Below are 19,325 nucleotides of genomic sequence, written 5' to 3'. Positions count from 1 at the left end.
GGGGGGGGGGGGGGGGGCGGAAATTAAACAAGAATGGGTAACTCCGAAGTAGATGAGTGGACATGTGTGGCACATGAAATAGCTGGGGGGAAAAAAGAAAAAAGTAGAGAAGTCTTTAACTTAGGTTTTTCTCTGTGTGGTAAGTATTACTGCTGCCTCCTTCTTGTAGATGAGGAAACTCAGGCCCAGAGCTCATAAGCGACCTACTGGAGATGATACAGCTGAATCCCAGGCTGAGCTGGGCACAGAAGTTAATCTCTTAATGTACTTCTGGGTTTCTGCCTTGCCTCCGTTGGCAGAGAAGGCACTGGAAGCATGGTTGTGTTTGCAATTATGGTTGCAACGTAATTAAATTTGTTGAGTGTTTTTAATGAATTGACTTGACTGGATCTTTGTGAGGCTTGAGGTGCAAATTCTTGCAGCCGTTCCACTGGAAACCTACCTAAATGTAGCATAGGACGTGGAAGGAAATGGTTGTCTTGCTGGGGTGGAGGGAGGCAGTCTGTCTCAGGTTAAAAACTGCCTACCAGTCCACGGAAAGATATTGCTGTTATGTGGACTGACCCCTAAAGTACAAGTCTTAACTCATAATTGCATGTGACAGTAGCAGCAACAAGTTAAGTCTTTCTGCTTTTGAATATTTGTTCTTAATGCATTTTATGTCACACTGAGTTCAAGTGGGCTGCTTTTTCATTTTTGTTCTTCGTTTTGTGTCTGTTTTGCAGTGAGATTTCGAAGCTGTGATGGAAACAAAAAAATACACTTTGGAAGCAGTGAGCCAGAAGATTTCAGAGTAGGTGAAGATGGTGTGGTCTATGCAGAGCGAAGCTTTCAACTCTCAGCAGAGCCCACGGAGTTCGTTGTGTCTGCTCAAGACAAGGAAACCCAGGAAGAATGGCAAATGAGAGTGAAGCTAACCCCTGAACCAGCTTTCTCAGGGGCTTCGGAAAAGGTAGACCAACAACTAAATACAGCCTGTATAAATGTATCTCCACAAACAGGCCTAAAAGTAGGGATTTGATTCTGTCTGTCATGTACCTCTCCGTGAGGCATTTTATTAATGGACAACTAGTGCATGCAAAGCTGGAGCCTCAGGAGGAACGTTTTTATAGGCTATTATTCTGTAGCTTTGCTAAGGCACAGAAAGGCATGCCTGTTTAAGTGTGTAGGATTCATTTCTGTTTGAGCTTTTTGTTTGTATAGTTTGAGATTTATACCTGAATCTAAGTCAGACACGGTCATTTCTTTATTTTAAATTGCTTGAAAGTATTACTGTATTTATTCAAGCGGTTAAATATAACCACAAAATAAACAAATTTGTGTTAGAATGCATCGGTCACGTTTATTAGATGGGAGCTGTAGATTTATAGCAGTAGTAGGAAAGCATTTCTGGCAGGGAATATTGGCTTTGTCTTGTCCCTTCATAATCAAATGGAGATTGTAAATTATTCATGATTCCAGCACTACTTGGTAAGGAAGATAGTCTCCCTCTGCTGGAAGCTGCCATAGGATAAACCATACACTGTAACAAAAATCAAACCTAGCAATATACAAATACAGTGCATTTACTTTAGGAAAACAGTATTAGGTCTACTGCCTTTTTATGTTATATTGCTTGCTGCCTGTTGTTTCTTACCTTCTCTTACAAAGTGCTTAGTTTAGAAATAAGGAACAAAATGTATTAATAGATTAACATACTTGTAATAGGTACACATTAAAGTTTTAAACATGTCAAAATAGACAGTGTGGTTATGCGAGACATTTTTCCCGAGAACACACTAGAGACCAAAGCTGTGTAATCCTCAGCTTTTTGTTCGCTTACTTGATGATTGTTTTAAATCTTCTAAGGCATGTTTTTGACAAAGGAAATATCGTTTTGACTGTAAAAGCCTAGTTAAAGAGCAGATGCCTACGTATGCCAGGGCATGCCCTGTTGTTTCCAGAGATACAGTTCAGGCATCCTTGCCATCAGCAGAATACAGAGTAGAGGAATCTGGCCTTCAGTTGAGTCATTTGTTTCTACTCTGTGGCATACTTGATTACATTTTTTAAAAAAACCTTTTCTCTTAAAAGATTTGGAAACAGTTTTTGTTGCCATCTCTGCCCTTAAGCAAGCTAGTGTGGCTATATGTGTGCTGGCATCCAAAGGCTGAAATGAGTGCAGATGTAGAAGGGAATAGGAAGGGAATGTTGACACCCAGCAGAGATTAATGCCCAATGTGTAAAGTGGGTCATCTACTGCATCCATCATGGCTGACATAGGTTTAAAATAATTACAGCATTAATTCTATGGGATTTAATAGGGTCATAAATATTTGAGACATTCCTTACCAGTATGTATTAAATTTCTCTTGGAACTCAAATTATATTTTAGCACACCCAGATCTAAATTTAATGTACAGTAGCACATTACCTGAACTGAAGTTCTGGCTAATGAGAAATACATAAAGGCATAATATTAAATTCTGCAAAATATTAACTACTTTTCAGAAAGTGCAGAATAGTTTACACAGTAGTGCCATATTATAAATGGTTTATAATTCCATTTCTCCTCCAACTTTAATGAGGAAAAAAGAAAAGGGAGTTCTTAAATTTTTGCAGTGTGGTTGTAAATAATACTGGTTATTTTCATACTGCACTGAGAACGCAAATAAAACAGTCTGTGAACACAGAGGAAAGACAGCCTTTCAGTCAATTATGTAATTGTATCTGAGTCATTTTATAACGTCTACTAGTAATTCTCCTTCTAACATGTGCTTAATTTTATCTTGTACCTGGGAAAGGACCAAAAGAAAACTGAAGACATCATATTTCCATGGCAACAATACAAGCACAGCAGCCCTCTGAAGAGGCAGAAGAGAGACTGGGTTATTCCTCCAATCAACCTACCAGAAAATTCCAGAGGACCTTTTCCTCAAGAACTAGTTAGGGTAAGGAAATTAATACAAATGTGGTTTCAGGGTCCCTCAGAGAGCTCTTGAAGATACTTTTTGTGAATGATGTCTTGTTCATAGTCCAAACGTTTATCAGAGTCTTTGGGGCTAGTTTATGTTGCTGCCTCTGCGCATATTGGGCTGGGCTGCATTTACTAAGTTTTTCTTTTGAAGTTGTCCCTATGTTCCTGTACTGGTGGAAGGTGACCTTGGTTCGGGTGGTAGGTGCTGTGATAACTTCCTTAAGAGGTTAAGGATGCTCTCTGCCAGTTCAGGAGTTCTCCAGTCTTCTGCACTGGAGTTTTTCCACCTGGGTGCAGGGCTGAGCAGGAGGAGGAGTGCCGGAGGAGGCAGGAGGAAGTGGGATGTGACGGGGTGAGGACGCTAGCTGCTCCATAGGAGTCTGCAGCACAGACATGGCCATTTCCAGGAGCCCAGCACAGGAGATGGCTTCCAACCATGGTACTGGTTGTTCATCATCACCTTCTACAAGGATTTGTTGGGACTTGGTAGAGCATGAGCCCAAGTTGATAGGATATAGTTTTCCTCTGCTTTGTTGATATGCATGCTGGTGATTCACCTGCTCCTCACAGATGCACTTTATTTTTTTCCTTGGAAGATGAGACCAAAGTTCAGTTTTTAAACAAAAACAGTGAGTTTCTAAAGGGCTACTGCCAATAGCAGAAGACAGTCTGTAGCTTTGGTCTGGGAAGATGCAGTAGGAGGGGGGAAAAAAACCAAACCCAGGCATTATTTTTACATAGTTTTGTGATAGTATGTTTTCTTTAGGATCTAAACAATGCTGTTTAAGGTAAGAATACTTATTTGTATTGGTTTAATACAATTCATCCTATTATCAGAAATAAGCAGGGATATTTTTATGTTCCTGAAAACTCATTGATCGGCTTTCTGACAAACAGAGAGTGCAGTTGAAAACCTCAAGCTTTATACTAACTTGGTATCATTTCCAGAATAATTATTTTTACAAGTTTAGCTTAAAGATGGGAAAAAAAAAAAAAAAAAAAGAAAAGAGCTGCTGCTTGTCTGAGCAGCAGTTCCATCCACTGGCTGTTTGTAGCTAATGTAAACATTATCTTTTTTGACATGTAGATTAGGTCCGATCGTGATAAAAGCCTCTCGCTACGGTACAGCGTGACTGGTCCAGGAGCTGACCAACCTCCAACAGGCATCTTCATCATCAACCCCATCTCAGGACAGCTGTCTGTGACAAAGCCTTTAGACCGGGAGCAGATTGCTTCTTTTCATGTAAGAGTTTAATTTACCATAAATCAGATTATCAAATTGAAGATTAACATCTGCTTCAAACATGACTTGAGCAGCCAGCATTTAGTTTTCTATGAGATATGATTTGAAGAGTTTGTAGCAGATTTGTATTTATTGTACTTACTAAGGCTAACTCTTACTATTTTTAAGCAGCTTAAACACATTAACATACGTAAACAGTGATTAAATGTATTTAGATAAAGTAATTTTAAAAGATTGAAATATGGATACTGTAGCTTATATTTCAAATACAACCCATTGATCACAGTCTGCACTGTATTGTATATTTTTTTTAAAAGTTTACTTTTAATTCAGCAACTTAAATTAGGACATGACTGCTATTAGAACTGCAGCAGCAGTGTTTTGAGAAATGGATGGGAAGAATAACCTACCAATTTTCATTTTCAGGGGCAAATCTAAGCATTTTAATGGAACTGTAAATTAGGTCTGTCAGCTTACAAAAATTATATTCTTTGCTCTAAAGAAATTGACAAAGTAGACCATGGATTCCAGTATTAGTGGAAAAAAAAAAGGTTTGAAGGAAGGGGGGAGACCAGGCTGTGACCTAAAGTTGTCTCTGCTTTTGAGAGACCATGCTGAAATGGTTACAGAAATCGCACAGCTCCTAGAGAGAGTTTCCAGCATGTCGTGGATTAAAACACTCCTTGCCTCAGCTCCCCAGGAAGCCCTTCCAGTGATGCTCCCAAACAGAGGAGGCAGCAGGAGGCATCTGGGGGGAGGCAGGAATGGCTCTCACAAGAGCACAACAGCTCTGTCATCCATAAGATTTTTACTGATAATTTGGCATTGGCAGTTCAAGATTTACTGACTTTAGAATTTACATTTATATGAGTCATTCCCAGAGGTGAGTTAATAACGCCCTTTTGCTCCTTTCTGGTAAGATTTTTACTGATAATTTGGCATTGACAATTCAAGATTTACTGAGTTAGGAATTTACATTTATATGAGTCATTTCCAGAGTGGTGAGTTAATAATGCCCTCTTGCTCCTTTCTGGTAGGTTTGTAGCCAGAAGATGTGTGTGTGTGTGTGTGTGTGGAGAGATATATATAAATATATATAATGGGCTCCAGTAGGACTACTCTAGGAGAAAGTTGCTCTTTTGCCTAACAATTGCCAGGTTCTGGCCTGGATGCATAGGTTTAAATTTGCAAAAAGTACTGTGTTCCTTTTTTTTTTTTCTGGCTGTCCAATTTCAGATGATTTAGGTAAACCTGACTGTCAGAGGTAGTTACTCTGTCCTTTTTGACAATCAGGGCATTAAATTTAAGTGTCTCAGTATCTTTGAAACTCAGTCCATAAACTTAGCGTAATTTTAGCCTGGAATTTCAGTGTGTTTACTGACTGTGATTTATCACAAACCTTGCCTTGGTGTTTGGGTAACACAAATCTATTCTATATGTTTTTCCTATGCATTCATGTCTATTTAATATCCATAATATCAGTAAAGAATTTTTGAAAGTGATGCCAGTGTTCGTTCCCTATGTATTGTTAATAGTTGCTATCTGTTTGATATAAATCTGAATATTTCTAGAGTCTTAACGTTCATTATTAAAAACAGATTTATAAACTACAGTAGGCATTGTTATTCATCGAAATTACATGATTCAAAATAACTTTTGGCAAATCAAAGAAGTAAGCCTGCAGCTTAGAATAGTTTAGAAGCCTGAACAGCAGTTCCATTAGCAACTTGAAAATTCAAATGGTCGATAAGAGGGAGCAGTGGCAGATAACAAAATACATTGAGCTAAAAATGTCTGGCCTCAAAACTTCCTGCCACCATTATTGTATCTATTTGTGACTGTATGTTGTGCAAATTCTAATACTTTTAATGATTTTTGCAGCTGAGAGCACACGCAGTGGATGTAAATGGAAACCAGGTGGAAAATCCTATTGACATTGTTATTAATGTCATTGACATGAATGACAATAGACCTGAATTCTTACATCAGGTTTGGAATGGGACAGTCCCTGAAGGATCAAAGCCAGGTAATGCACAGGCTGTCAAAGTGTATGCAATAACATTTTGAAAGCGATGAAGGGGGTGACTTCAGACCTTGTAACACTTTTATAGGTGTCTTATTAGGGTGGTGAGCAAAATCTCGCATACTGTCTTACTGTTTCACCTTATTTTAATTCACTTTTTAGCATACTAGGATTAATTTCCGAAAGAACATAAACTAAAACAGAGAATTCTTTAGGAATATGACTTTTAGGTTCCGGTTTTTGAAAATCCTATTTATAGTGTCACAGTTCTTACAGTTACGTTCATGATAGCCATTGATGTTCATTTAGTTGACAGCTCAGGGTATAAGAGACTTCTGAAGTATCAGCAGATCCAGTTCTAGTTCTGAATCTCAGAGGCTTTGGAAATACTGGCACTTGAAATCAAACAGTTTTGTTTGAATTCTCGAGAAAACCCTAAATGTTGTTCACATCTCATTAAATTTCTAATTGGCTCAGACTGAAGTTTGCACTATAGGTGAAACCACTTTCTTAATTTGTCAGTAGTGCAAAATGAATTTTCTAGAAAGGTTAGCACAAGAAATGTATTTTCTCACTTTGCAGTGTTGACTTGGCATTTGAGATGAAAAGAACATGCATCTCAAAAGCCTTTGAAAGAGTATTATTTACATTGATTTTCAATCACTATCAGTATGTGCACCAATTCTGAAAATTAAGTGTGTTTCCTTTGGCCCAATTAATAACATTTTTATCTAAATGCGAGGAACTTTGTTGTTACAGTAATGTTATTTATGGCAGAACTGTAGGATTTCATTGTTTATGGAGCTTCTTCAGTTCTAAGCAAATCTGATATTTTATAAACACAAAGTATTTTTATCTCCTTTTATGTATTTTAATTACTCTGTTGGTGAGTCTTGGGTTTAACCAGTTTGTTTTAAGTAAGAGAAGGAATGTGAGGAGTTTACCAAAAGAAATACATGCTTTGACCATTGCTTGTAAGTGATCTTGTGTAATCTGAGTAAAGTGTTTATATAACATCAATTATTTATCCTGCTGCTAGGAACCTACGTGATGACTGTTACTGCCATCGATGCTGATGATCCCAATGCACAGAATGGGATGCTGAGATACAGAATCTTGTCACAGGCCCCAAGCAGCCCCTCTCCAAACATGTTTACAATCAACAACGAGACCGGTGACATTATCACCGTAGCAGCTGGGCTTGACAGAGAGGTATGGCAGGTCTTAATCCTGTAGGCTGAATTGTACTTAATATTGTGAAGAAGAACATTTTCTGCTAGTAACTTACAACTACTTCCCTCCCTTCCCGGTCTGAACTTTCTCCCTGGGAAAGAGGAGATTAGGATGGGGATAAAAATTGGACCCACACGTTCTGTATGTGTAGTTGCTCTTGGTTCCATGGGGTTGTGGAAAGGATCTTGTCTCAAAAGCCTGTTTGTAAGGTACACACTGAAGCAGAGAGATGCAAAGACCTCGGATGTTTGGCCTGGGTGCCGAGATGGGAGGTGTTCCTCACCTCCAGCCCTTTCCTCTTACTGAGCTCCACAGGCAAAGAGTAGACGGAAAATGGAGTTGGCTGTATATTTTATTTATTTTGGAAGCTCCAGGAGAGCTTCTGTCCTCTTCCTTGCTCTTCACAGAGAGGTGGTAAATACTTGAAATCTTCTGGCTGCTAGGTTTGCAGTGATTTGCTTATCAAAATAAACCAGGAAAAATATTACCAAGAAATAAACCAGTCGGTACTGGAAACTGCAGATAGAGACTTGTCTCAAGGCCTGGACACACATTCAAAACCTCTTTAAAAAATAATAAAAAAAAAAGTCTGACTGTCAGTAATTCCCTGCTATGTGCTGGGTAAGTCCTGTTGTGTTTAGACAGTTCTTCACCGTGCCCACCACTGGAGAAGGAGGGTGCCAGATCCTCTGCTGTGGTTCACCCATCTGTGAGGTGGAAATAAAAAGATTTTCCCTTCCAACTCCAGATGTGTCAATGAACTAACTGTGCTTTTGAACCACTTGGAAAGTTCAGAAGAGATAAGCATTATTTTATAAACAAGCTATACAATCCAAACAAATCTTATTTCAACACATCTTGTTTCAACTTCTGTTTTACTAAGCTCATTTTAGCTCATTAAATCTGAAGGTTTTTTAAACTGGATTTGCTGTTCAGCTTTTAGCTGTTTGCTTATACTTATTTAAAATGGAGAACAAAAATACTTTCTGCTGCTCTCAGTTGGCTATTAATATTCTGATGCGTTTCAGTTTGAAAGGGGCAATCAGAAGATTTGAAAAGCTAAACAGACTGTTAGATATTGCAATTAATTTTTAAAGTTTTATTAACATTCATTCTATTTAAGTTGGCTTTGAAGAGGATTGATTTGAGGAAAGGAAAACCCTGAACTTTACAGTATTGCCCTATTAAATTAAAAGAATGATGGGCAGCTTTGCCCTTGTTTTTAAAATCCCCTGGTCATCTTTGACAGGTGAACTTTCAGAAGGACGTAGCGACGACTCTTGAATTTTATTACTTAGTGACTAGCTGTACTGGAGTGATTTAACTTAGAAGAAACCAGCTGTCTGTGGGAGCTTAGGCCCTCACATTAACAGTTGGAAAAGCTTTGTCATTTGCCATCAGTTTTCCTGATGGATCACTCTACTGATACCCAGATGAGTATTTATAAACATTTCTTGCTCATGTTGAATATTAATGATTAATGTTAAATCATTCAAATATTAAATTACACTAATATGAGATAAAATGGTTTCCTTCCCAAGCCATTGCTCTGCTTCCTTCATTTCCTGAGTCATTTTGTGGAAGTCAGTTAAATTAAAACGACCAGGAGTCTAGAAAGCCAGATTTGAATAGAGCAGGTCTTCTGACAGTGGGCTGGGTAGTGCCTTGTTGCACAAGGCTCCTTGTTGTCCATGAACCTCAGCTGGGCTACCCGCTTCTGCCATTCTGCCCTTTTCTTGAAGTCTTGACTCTCTTTGTAAAGCCCTAATTAGGCTCATAAAGTGCTAGACAGAATTCTAAATTAGCAAATTATGTGACCCATTATTTGTAGCGACAGAAGTGTAAGCATTCCCAAAAAAATAAAAAAAAAAAAAAGAGTGGTTTCCTCTGATAGCATTCCTCATCTGCTGGTGTTTTAGGTTAACATGGACAATGCATTACCTGTGCTAGCATGCTCAGGAGGTAGGGGACTCGGCTAAAGGCAGAGGTTGTCTTTCACTTGCTATGCAAAAGATGCTCTTTCATGAGATCCAGCTGTTCTTATTTCTTCCCACTATTGCTGTGGAATTCACTTCAGCGTTAAAACATCTGCCTTACTGCTGGAGGTGCTAAGGAAGTCGGGCAGGGTACTTAACTTTACACGCTGACATTCCTGCCTCACGTGAGGTTAATTCAGTGAAGTGCTCTTTTATTTGGCCTATGTTGAAGTGGAAAGATGTGACCTGATGAGGTCTGCGTTCTTTCTTGAAGCTGCCAGTTTGGTTTTGGATGTGTTGCTGCAAAGTCTCCGTGCAGGCTGCTGACAGATGCTCCACAGCTTATTCCTGGCTCCTTCTCAAGCCGCAGTTAATAGAGGAGAGCCACCTCCCCCAGTTTCACCATGCTTGGAAAGTTTTGCACTTGTTGATTTCTGAAATTTCATTTCCAGCAGTTGATCTTCTGTATGTGAGTGCTGGAAGCAGGGGAAAACAAACAAAACCACATATACGCTGTCTTTTGGGGCACTTTTGGGGGCAGTTTCTAGTGTGCTGCTTCTGTTGGAATTAAATAAGAAGATTGTATGGAAGTTGAGTCTCCATGTAATAATAATGGAGTTTCCTTAATGAAATTTGCTTCTTGGGCTCAATGTGTTAAGACCCAGATGAATTAGAAGCACCTGCTGTTTCAATAACGTAGAATCATCTGGCTGCAAGACTTGCTTCAATACTGCTCTAGATTTTATTGCTTCACAATAAGTAAAGTATATTTTTTTCTGAGATGAAAGTGGTAAAAGTATTTCTTTGATTCCCTTGTCACTGCTTCTCTTGTTGGTGTCGTGAAGGAAACCTTTAGGATGTTTATTTAAGCCTTTTGAAGGTCACTTTGCAAGTATATTTTCCAAGCCAGAATTCATATACGTATTTATGTATTATTAGACACATACATTGCACTTCTTTATAAAGAGTCTTGCTTTTTTAAAGAACCGTGGGAGGCATATGCAGTAATACACATTTGAGGTGTGTTGTAGGGGTTCCTTTGTGAAAGAGGACATGAGCATAAATTATCTTCAGTGGGAGATAGATTCATACAGTTTATTTTAAAAGGGTTTTTTTTTTTTTTTATTCAGTGGCTCATGTTTGCTGCTTGGAAGTGTGCATAACCATTATGTCTGGCCAAAATTTGAAATTAAGTTAGACATTGTCTGTGGAATTGTCCTTGCTTATGTTTTGTATCAGTATCCGTAGTCAGTTTAGTGAACACCTTCCATGAGAAGTCATCTGTCGTATACCACAGTCTTTAAGTAGTGGAGAAAAATAAGGTACTGAGCAGAAGAACCATGCTTTTCTTTAAGTATTTTTATTTTGCCAGAAGGTTTTTTTGCCAGTGTTAGTAAACCATTCATGAAAGTGATGTTTCAAAGTAATAGCAGCTGCTAATGTTTGTGCATTTTTTTTTTGGAAAGAACTGAATGATAACACCTAGCTCTTTCCGAACTGGGAAACTGAACTGGCAAATGAAAAAGCATACACAATATTTGCATTTCGTGGTAGAAACCGTTGATGGGTTAAAATCAGCATCTCAGCAACTCTACACAAAAAATACCTTCCTAAGCGGCTTTTTTTTTTTTTTTTTTTTAAACACAACCCTGGCGACTTTGTTTTAAACTTCTAATCAGTTTGAGGTCAGGTCTCAGTCAGGCATTTCTTGTGCTTGAGGGAGCCCTGGCCCCGCTCCAGCCGTGACAGGAGAGCAGAGCGCCTGGCTGGGGGGGACGTTACCGGGGGGGGGTTTAACGTTTTTGGAAATAGCCCGTGTGGTGGTTCCCTCCCCCTTTCTCCCAGTGCCCTTACTTGTCTCTGTTAGCGTTGACATCTTCGGTTTCCATAGCAATCGCAAAATGTTGCAACAGCAGTTTTATACTTGGGCTTGGTTGAAACAAAACCTTGGCAGTTGGGGCCGTTTGGCCAACAAACCTACCTTGGCTCAGCTCTCTCAAATGCTTTTGAGGACTTACCCTGTTTTAGTATAAACCGCACTCTTGGTTTTTCCCCATTTGAAAAGCGTTGTTAAGTCTGTGATAATAACATTAACTGTATAAAGTGGTTTTTGATTTTGAGAGTAGGAAGCAGGCAGTCTGCTCTTGTCTCGGTGGTATTGGGTGGGGGGGGCGTTAGTGTTGGCACATACGGAGGAGGAGGCCGCAGCGGCGGCCATCTTCGGCCGGGGGGGGGGTTTAACGTTTTTGGAAATAGCCCGTGTGGTGGTTCCCTCCCCCTTTCTCCCAGTGCCCTTACTTGTCTCTGTTAGCGTTGACATCTTCGGTTTCCATAGCAATCGCAAAATGTTGCAACAGCAGTTTTATACTTGGGCTTGGTTGAAACAAAACCTTGGCAGTTGGGGCCGTTTGGCCAACAAACCTACCTTGGCTCAGCTCTCTCAAATGCTTTTGAGGACTTACCCTGTTTTAGTATAAACCGCACTCTTGGTTTTTCCCCATTTGAAAAGCGTTGTTAAGTCTGTGATAATAACATTAACTGTATAAAGTGGTTTTTGATTTTGAGAGTAGGAAGCAGGCAGTCTGCTCTTGTCTCGGTGGTATTTGAAGAAAATCGAGCGGTAGTTCAGCGTAGCGGGATGCAACCCGGTGCTGTATTCCTGTGGCACAGGCTTTTCCTCCTGTCATTTCAGGTGATGCTAACTCGAATAAACAGTGTGATAGGCTTAACGAAGTGCAATTTTGGAAACACCTGCTGTCCTATGGTAATGTTAGTTTTGTCTAAAACTTATGTTGATGTCATTTTGTGTTTTAGAAAGTACAACAATATACATTAATAATTCAAGCTACGGACATGGAAGGAAACCCAACATATGGTCTTTCAAACACAGCAACTGCTGTCATCACTGTGACAGATGTCAATGACAATCCTCCAGAGTTCACCGCCATGACTGTAAGTACAGGGTGGGAGTAACTGAAGGACGTGCATATTTATAAACCTTCCCCGCTTTCCTCATTATATTCACAGACAGTAAATATTTATTACTTATTAAATAGTGTACTGGCAGGCAGAATTGAAATATGCGCGGAATATATATCCCTTAGATACAGTTTCTGCTTAGGCCAAAAGGCAAAAGCTGACAAGGGAATCAAACCATCAGTTTTCTGGGTGGCCTCAGGTAAACTTTATTAGATAAATTGTTAGGGCTCCGGTGAAGAGAGATGTGCTCCCTAACGTTGATGAATGTTCAGTATGGCATGGCTCTCGTGTGCTTCTGCAGCCGAGGTAAAATGCTTTCTTGTTCTTTGCAGTTCTATGGGGAAGTGCCGGAAAACAGGGTGGATGTGATCGTAGCGAATCTGACGGTAACGGATAAAGATCAGCCCCACACGCCTGCGTGGAATGCGATGTACCGAATGACCGGAGGAGACCCGACAGGTCGATTTACCATCCTGACCGATCCCAACAGTAATGATGGGCTGGTGACTGTTGTGAAGGTAAGAGATGCTTGCGCCTCAGAGAATGAAGCAGAGATGGAAGAAGTGGGAGAACACTGAGGGGGGGGAAAAATGCGAACTCCTGAGGCCAGCACAAGTCTGGAAAGTAAAATGGATGGGCATCGTCTGTCTTGTGGAAGTAAGCCATCCATCTCTTGGAGCATTTCCTCGCTTGCGCTATGAGTAGTATTCCAGCTGATCAGTTTTAAAAATCAGGCTAGGTTGTTGAAAATGACAGATTTTGAAGCTTTATTTGCCAAAATACAGGAATTAGTTTGTGAAAAAGCATTTGCTTGGTATTTGTTGCTGGTGTAAAGGAACAGCTTCCTACCTCCTGGCCTCCATTAATAGTCATGCTTGTTGTCTGTGGGTTTTATGTCAACACGTTCCCGCTAAGGAACAGATATAGGCAGTCAAGGCACAATCAGAGAGGAAGAAGTGATAGGTGGGAAGCTACTTCTACAAGAGGCTTTTAAAGACTGGCTATTTTTAAAGCTCCATTTAAATACCTTTTATGGAATAACCTGTCTATCTTCATTCTCTAGCCAACACAGCTCTGTGTTGAGGGGTGACTTATTTCAAGTGATAATAACAATGCGGTTCTATAATTAAACCTGCCAGGCAGTAGCCAACTTTCGTCATGGCCCTCTGATAAGTGTCTCATCTCTGAGTTGGCCTGTTCTGGTTTTGGCTGATCCACTTACAAAATCAAGTGCGAGATGCCAATGTTCCCATTTGGAAATTAAAACATGCACCTCCCTCCCCACCCCCACCCCCCACCTTTTTTTTTTCTTCTTCTCAGTATCTTGGTTTTTCAGTATCTAGGTGAGAAAAAGATACAATTTCTGTACAGCTGTAGTGGTAGTTCACCCTAGCTTGTTTTTTTTAAGAACTGTCTGTTTTATAACTGCACTTACCCAGAGGTACCAATTGTGATATTGCAGTCTTCCAGCAAGAATTATGTGAGTGTCTGGGCTTTGTAATTGGGCCCATAAGCATTTTTTTCAGATCTAGGAATGGTATCAAACTAGAAATGTCTGGAAAAGCGAATTTAAAAAATGCTTAGATTAAACTAAAGTATTATAAAGAGAAGCAAGCATAAGATTCCAGATCTCTAAGCTGTTTGATGTAGCTTTGCTCACTTACAAATTTATTTTTAACAAATTCTATCCCCTGTACTGCCAGAGTATCTCAGTGCTTTGCTACATCAGACCTGGTTTAACAACAGAGTAGCAGTATGTGGGAGCCTCTTTGGGAAAGGAACTTTTTCCTACAAATGCAAGGGAATGATGGGCCCATTCGGAAGGGGGCCAGCTATACCATCTGAAATTAGAGGCTCTTAAACAGCATAGAAGATCAGCCTGAGGTGGTAAATGGCAGTTCTGCAGCCTGGCCAGCAGCACTCCTCTGAGCACCCAGACATGCAAAGAGTTGGAAGCCTGCCTGCAGTTTTTATTGGCAGTGCAATGAGTTGATCTGTCAACCTGTAATGAAGATTGGATTGTCTCTTGTCACTGACTTCCTACTGTCACGTGCCAACGGCCCCTGTACAGTACAGGCTTCCTTCATGTCTACAGTCGGTGCTAGTAGAAAGTGCTTAGTACTAAGGCGAATCAGGTCTTGGGGAACGCTTCCCCCTGTGCAGTACGACAGAGGAACTCTAGCCTCAAACTGGTTTTACTCCTCCTTAATTGGACCTGTGGCTTAGCGAGGAGGCCCCCAGACTGAAGGTTGTCCAGACTCTAAAGATGGGAGCTGTAGGTATACCAGCAGTGGGATTAGCTGGGATTACAAAATCTAGTGAAATGTTAAGGGCATGGGAATCTCTGATCTATGGGGCTAGGTATGGTCATGATCTTGTTTGAAGGAAACCTTCATCCTCATAATAGAGAGAGGCAGGTTACTCTCTGCGGGAGAGCTCCTCAGGAGGCACATCTGCTCATGTGAGTGCCTGACACAAAGCTGGGAGTTCCTAAATCATCTTCTGATGAAACTACACATTTTCTCAGTTACCAGCTAATGGCAGTACCAGAGTAAATTAAATCCAAGAATGACAAGCTTTCTAGCTGTTTCGGCTTCAAAACTGCTGCTGCTAAGCAAAACCCCAACCCAGTCTCGTGTTGAGGTGTTACACTGATCTGTGCTCCTTTTTGAGAAAAGTAGTACAAGTAATGTTTAAAAATGTGCTTTAAAGTAAAACTGTTATTGTGTGTCCATGACTATTGTCAGTAAATGTTAACGCTTCCTGCTCCTTGCTTTTCCCAGCCTATTGACTTCGAGACCAACAGGATGTTCGTACTTACTGTAGCTGCGGAAAATCAAGTGCCTTTGGCTAAGGGGATTCAGCATCCTCCTCAGTCAACAGCAACCGTGTCCATTACGGTTATTGATGTGAATGAGAGCCCATATTTTGTTCCAAACCCTAAGCTTGTACGTCAAGAAGAAGGGCTGCTTGCTGGTAGCGTGTTGACAACTTTTACTGCTCAGGACCCAGATCGTTACATGCAGCAAACCTCTCTAAGGTCTATATAAACATTTTGTAATTACTTAACAATTGGAATGCAATATCTGTGTTGGAGAATGGGTGGGGAGCAAAGACACTGCATATGAAATGACTGCATATACCATAGCACACAGCTATACCAATACCTCCTGTAGCTTTTGTGCAGCTGTTTCTAAAGGGATTTTTGGCTGTAGAGGTGACCTGGCCAGCATTCATGGATGTGTAAGCTGGCTCGTCTTCTAGTGCTAAGACCCACTACATCAAGGTAGAATGAAGTTATGCACCTGTGTTAAAGTATACGTGGCATCCCAACAAATTCAGTCAGAGCAGACACATGCTTGTGTGAACTGAGATCATTTGCAATTTAAATTAACCAGTAATTTTGACAGAGCAGCAAAACCACGTCAGATTGTTGACCAAATCTTAAGGGTTTTCTTCGCATTTATTCTCCCACAATGCAAAATGCTGTTGTTGTCCATCTGTGAACTCTTGTACTGATAGCCGTGATCATAATTTGTCTAATGTGTAAAACTATGCTAAATGAGAAAAGTGGAGAGGATAAAACATGGAAATCATAAAATACATTTTTGCATACCTCGTTTAAAACATGGTCACTGACTGCAAAGCTAAGGCACAGTGACTAGCCTTGGGCCAGTACTCGGGTTCCTAGCTTCTCCAACAGATTTTTTAGCTCTTGCGGAGGAAACTCCAAACCTCTTTCTGTCTTTCCTTTCAAAATCAAGGTTCTTACAATTTTATTTTCTCTGAATTTTGGTTAGCTGTTGCTGATATTTTGCTCATTTCTGGACATAACCATCATTGACATGATAGCATGAGGACTTAAGGATATATGCATTTTTAATGACCTAAGATAGCTTGCACTTGATTAATGTCAAAGGGCAAATTTATCACATAGAAGGATGATTTTGAAGGACACTCCTCTTTCAAATTAATATGAGAAGCATACAGTAAAACCAGGGCCTCTAAAAAATTAACTTTAAGTGATATTGGAAGCACTAGAACAATGAGAGTTAGTGCTCCTCTAACACTCTTTAACCATTGTTACCTCTCTCCTGCTCTCAGCACTCTAATAAAACAAAAGTTAGTATGAACAGTTCTGTAGGTATCGAATCAGCAAGTGGGATCCTTAATGAAATATTTTAATTGAGTCTGAATATGAATGGTGTATAGTTTATGGTAATTGTATCATTTACTCCAGTTACATGATAGTTTGCATGGCAGGGCACTTTAAGAATCTAAATGTGGGACTGTTTGTAATGCATGTTTTCAAGAATTTTAACAACAAGGCTTAATAAATGGAAATTTGTGAAATATTCTCTCCAAATTCCAAAAATGTGTTCAGAATACAAATTAAAATCCTAATATTGTCTTTGTTGTCAATATTTATGTTGGCAGAAAAAGTAACACTTCTTGTGATCAAATACACAGGTACTCAAAACTTTCAGATCCTGCAAACTGGCTGAAAATTGACCCTGTTAATGGACAAATTACTACTACAGCTGTTCTGGACAGAGAGTCAATATACGTGCAAAACAATATGTATAATGCAACATTTCTTGCTTCTGATAATGGTATGTATCAACATCGTATATGTTTTCAAAAAGCTTTCTTCTGTGCAGTGGAATGGCATTCAATTTTAGGAGGGCAGAGAACAAGATATGCTTGGAATACATCCAGTCTGAAGTCTGTATTACTATCAGTATATTTCCCAGCTACTTGGGAAGTGGGCTGAAAAATAATTCTATGAGTTTGGAGAAAGGCACTGGCTTGGGTACGTTAATTAGTCGAGTTTACAGAAAACGGAAAAAACCTGCACAGGAGTAGAGTAGGCTGAGTGAATGCATGGCATGAGTGCACATTATGGGGAGTAATGTGTTGAGGGAGGGGTATTGTATTTTTCCACATTCAGGCTACAGCAGTGCAGAGGGAAAAGTGTCTTTTCATTGTCGGTGTGTTAATGACAATTAACAAGTCTTTGCTCAGAAACGAGTCCTTCGGGTTCGGCTGGGGTACTGTGCTGTTCATAGCTGATACCAGAAAGATGGACAGGTGCAGTTAGGACTGTTCTTGCATTAGAGGGGAAAACTGAAACACTGGGGCTGTTTACTTTGGAGAGAAGACAAATGGTAAAATTTTGCAAACTGGTAACAGTATCACAAAGCTAGATCAACTACTTCTATCCTTCTGGCTCTGTTCTGGAGAACAAAATTAAATAGAACTGGAAGATTAGGGCGGGAGGTGGGGAGAATGACGACCATTGCTAATTATACTGAGAAATTCAGTGCCACATGTTCACATAAATGTGTGACTTTTAGCAAGGTTTACGGAAGCATCACACATTCGATATGGATAGCAAGAATGTCTAGAAGTAGTGTGCTGAAAGTCAGGCAGTCTTAGAAAGAATTTAAATAGCATACTTGTAGTAAAGGGTGATCATAAGTCTTCAAAGTTATGAAATAATTTCTCCAGAGGAGAAACTATCCCAATTTTGCACCTTTTTCTCTAAAGCATCTGAAGCAACTGTCTGGAGAGGAACTGGCTGTCTAGTCAGTAAAGTAGTTGAGTCCCTCATCTGTGGATCTGCAGTTATTTGCTGATTTTTGCTAATTAGGACTTTTATTCTGAGGACAGACTACGTAAGAAATTGTGTGTTAGCAGGAGCAGTGACAATGTTAGATTGACTTGGTAAAGACAGAATCCCAAAATGGAGGTGAACGCATGTACATGGTACTTGAAAAGTGTTGGTATAGCTTCAGTTAAGTAACTTCCCAATTGGAAACGGGCTCAATATCATTTTCTTTTCTTGAAGGAATTCCCCCGATGAGCGGAACTGGCACACTTCAGATATACCTGCTGGACATCAATGATAATGCCCCCCAAGTGAATCCGAAAGAAGCCACAACTTGTGAAACACTGCAGCCTAACGCTATTAACATCACTGCCGTAGACCCTGACATAGATCCAAATGCAGGCCCGTTTGCCTTTGAGCTGCCTGACACACCTGCTAGTATTAAGAGGAATTGGACTATTGTTCGAATTAGTGGTAATTAATGTTATAGAACTCTTTAATAATTTAAAAAAAAACTATTGCATATGCTTTCCTGTATTTTACTTTGGTGTTACTTCACAATGTGCATGAATTTGGTTAATATGTCTAAGAAAGCACCTTAGTGTAAGTTCCCCAAAGAAGAAGAAATTTTAAGAAAGAAAAGATGTTCACAGTATTAGAGAAGTCTGTTATCCTGAGTGTCATGTAGTGGGTTGAACAAAAAGTTAATGCAGATCTCAAAGATGACCCATTTTTACCAATACTGTTTTAAACCCACATAAGCAGTACATTACTTTTTAACAAGTGCCTTATTCTCACACACAGGTGATCACGCCCAGCTCTCTTTAAGGATCAGGTTCTTGGAAGCTGGTATTTACGATGTGCCCATAGTAATTACAGATTCTGGAAATCCCCATGCCTCTAGCACTTCCGTGCTGAAAGTGAAAGTTTGCCAATGTGACATAAATGGAGACTGCACTGACGTTGACCGGATCGTTGGCGCAGGGCTGGGCACGGGTGCCATCATTGCAATTCTGCTTTGTATCATCATCTTGCTCAGTGAGTAGATAGATCTATTAATCCTAACTCTTCTGTTTTGCAAGTACCATCTTACGTTTTAGTCCCATGTACCTTGACAAAGACGGGGGAGAGATTAAAGACTCCAATCCAAGAATTATTGCTGCTTAGTCTAATGTCATGGACAAGTATGAAAACGTTTTGATGGAAAAGGATTAGGAGTCTGTGACAGATCATAACTAGCACTTCCACTTTGTGGAAGAGGTTTCCCATCTATGCCCATGGGCATTTGTTATGTTAGGTCAGTG

General features: G+C 39.9%; 1 protein-coding gene across 1 annotated transcript in view; it reads left to right on the top strand.

Annotated features, from left to right (window-relative positions):
• The window catches only part of CDH2 (cadherin 2), a 110,195-nt gene that overhangs the window by 69,466 nt on the left and 21,404 nt on the right, over positions 1 to 19,325 (top strand). Inside the window, exons 3-13 of the mRNA XM_009647677.2 lie at positions 726 to 952; positions 2,784 to 2,930; positions 4,044 to 4,199; positions 6,081 to 6,225; positions 7,262 to 7,434; positions 12,246 to 12,383; positions 12,743 to 12,928; positions 15,194 to 15,450; positions 16,881 to 17,023; positions 18,262 to 18,495; positions 18,826 to 19,059. Of these exons, the coding sequence (XP_009645972.1) occupies positions 726 to 952; positions 2,784 to 2,930; positions 4,044 to 4,199; positions 6,081 to 6,225; positions 7,262 to 7,434; positions 12,246 to 12,383; positions 12,743 to 12,928; positions 15,194 to 15,450; positions 16,881 to 17,023; positions 18,262 to 18,495; positions 18,826 to 19,059 (2,040 nt within the window). The remainder of the gene's footprint in view (positions 1 to 725; positions 953 to 2,783; positions 2,931 to 4,043; positions 4,200 to 6,080; positions 6,226 to 7,261; positions 7,435 to 12,245; positions 12,384 to 12,742; positions 12,929 to 15,193; positions 15,451 to 16,880; positions 17,024 to 18,261; positions 18,496 to 18,825; positions 19,060 to 19,325) is intronic.

This window comes from Egretta garzetta, unplaced genomic scaffold (genome assembly GCF_000687185.1).
Source record: "Egretta garzetta isolate BGI_Z169 unplaced genomic scaffold, ASM68718v1 scaffold229, whole genome shotgun sequence".
Lineage (NCBI taxonomy): Eukaryota > Metazoa > Chordata > Aves > Pelecaniformes > Ardeidae > Egretta > Egretta garzetta.
The sequence above is the reverse complement of the archived record's forward strand: the minus strand, read 5'-3'. Positions and strand labels throughout refer to the sequence as shown.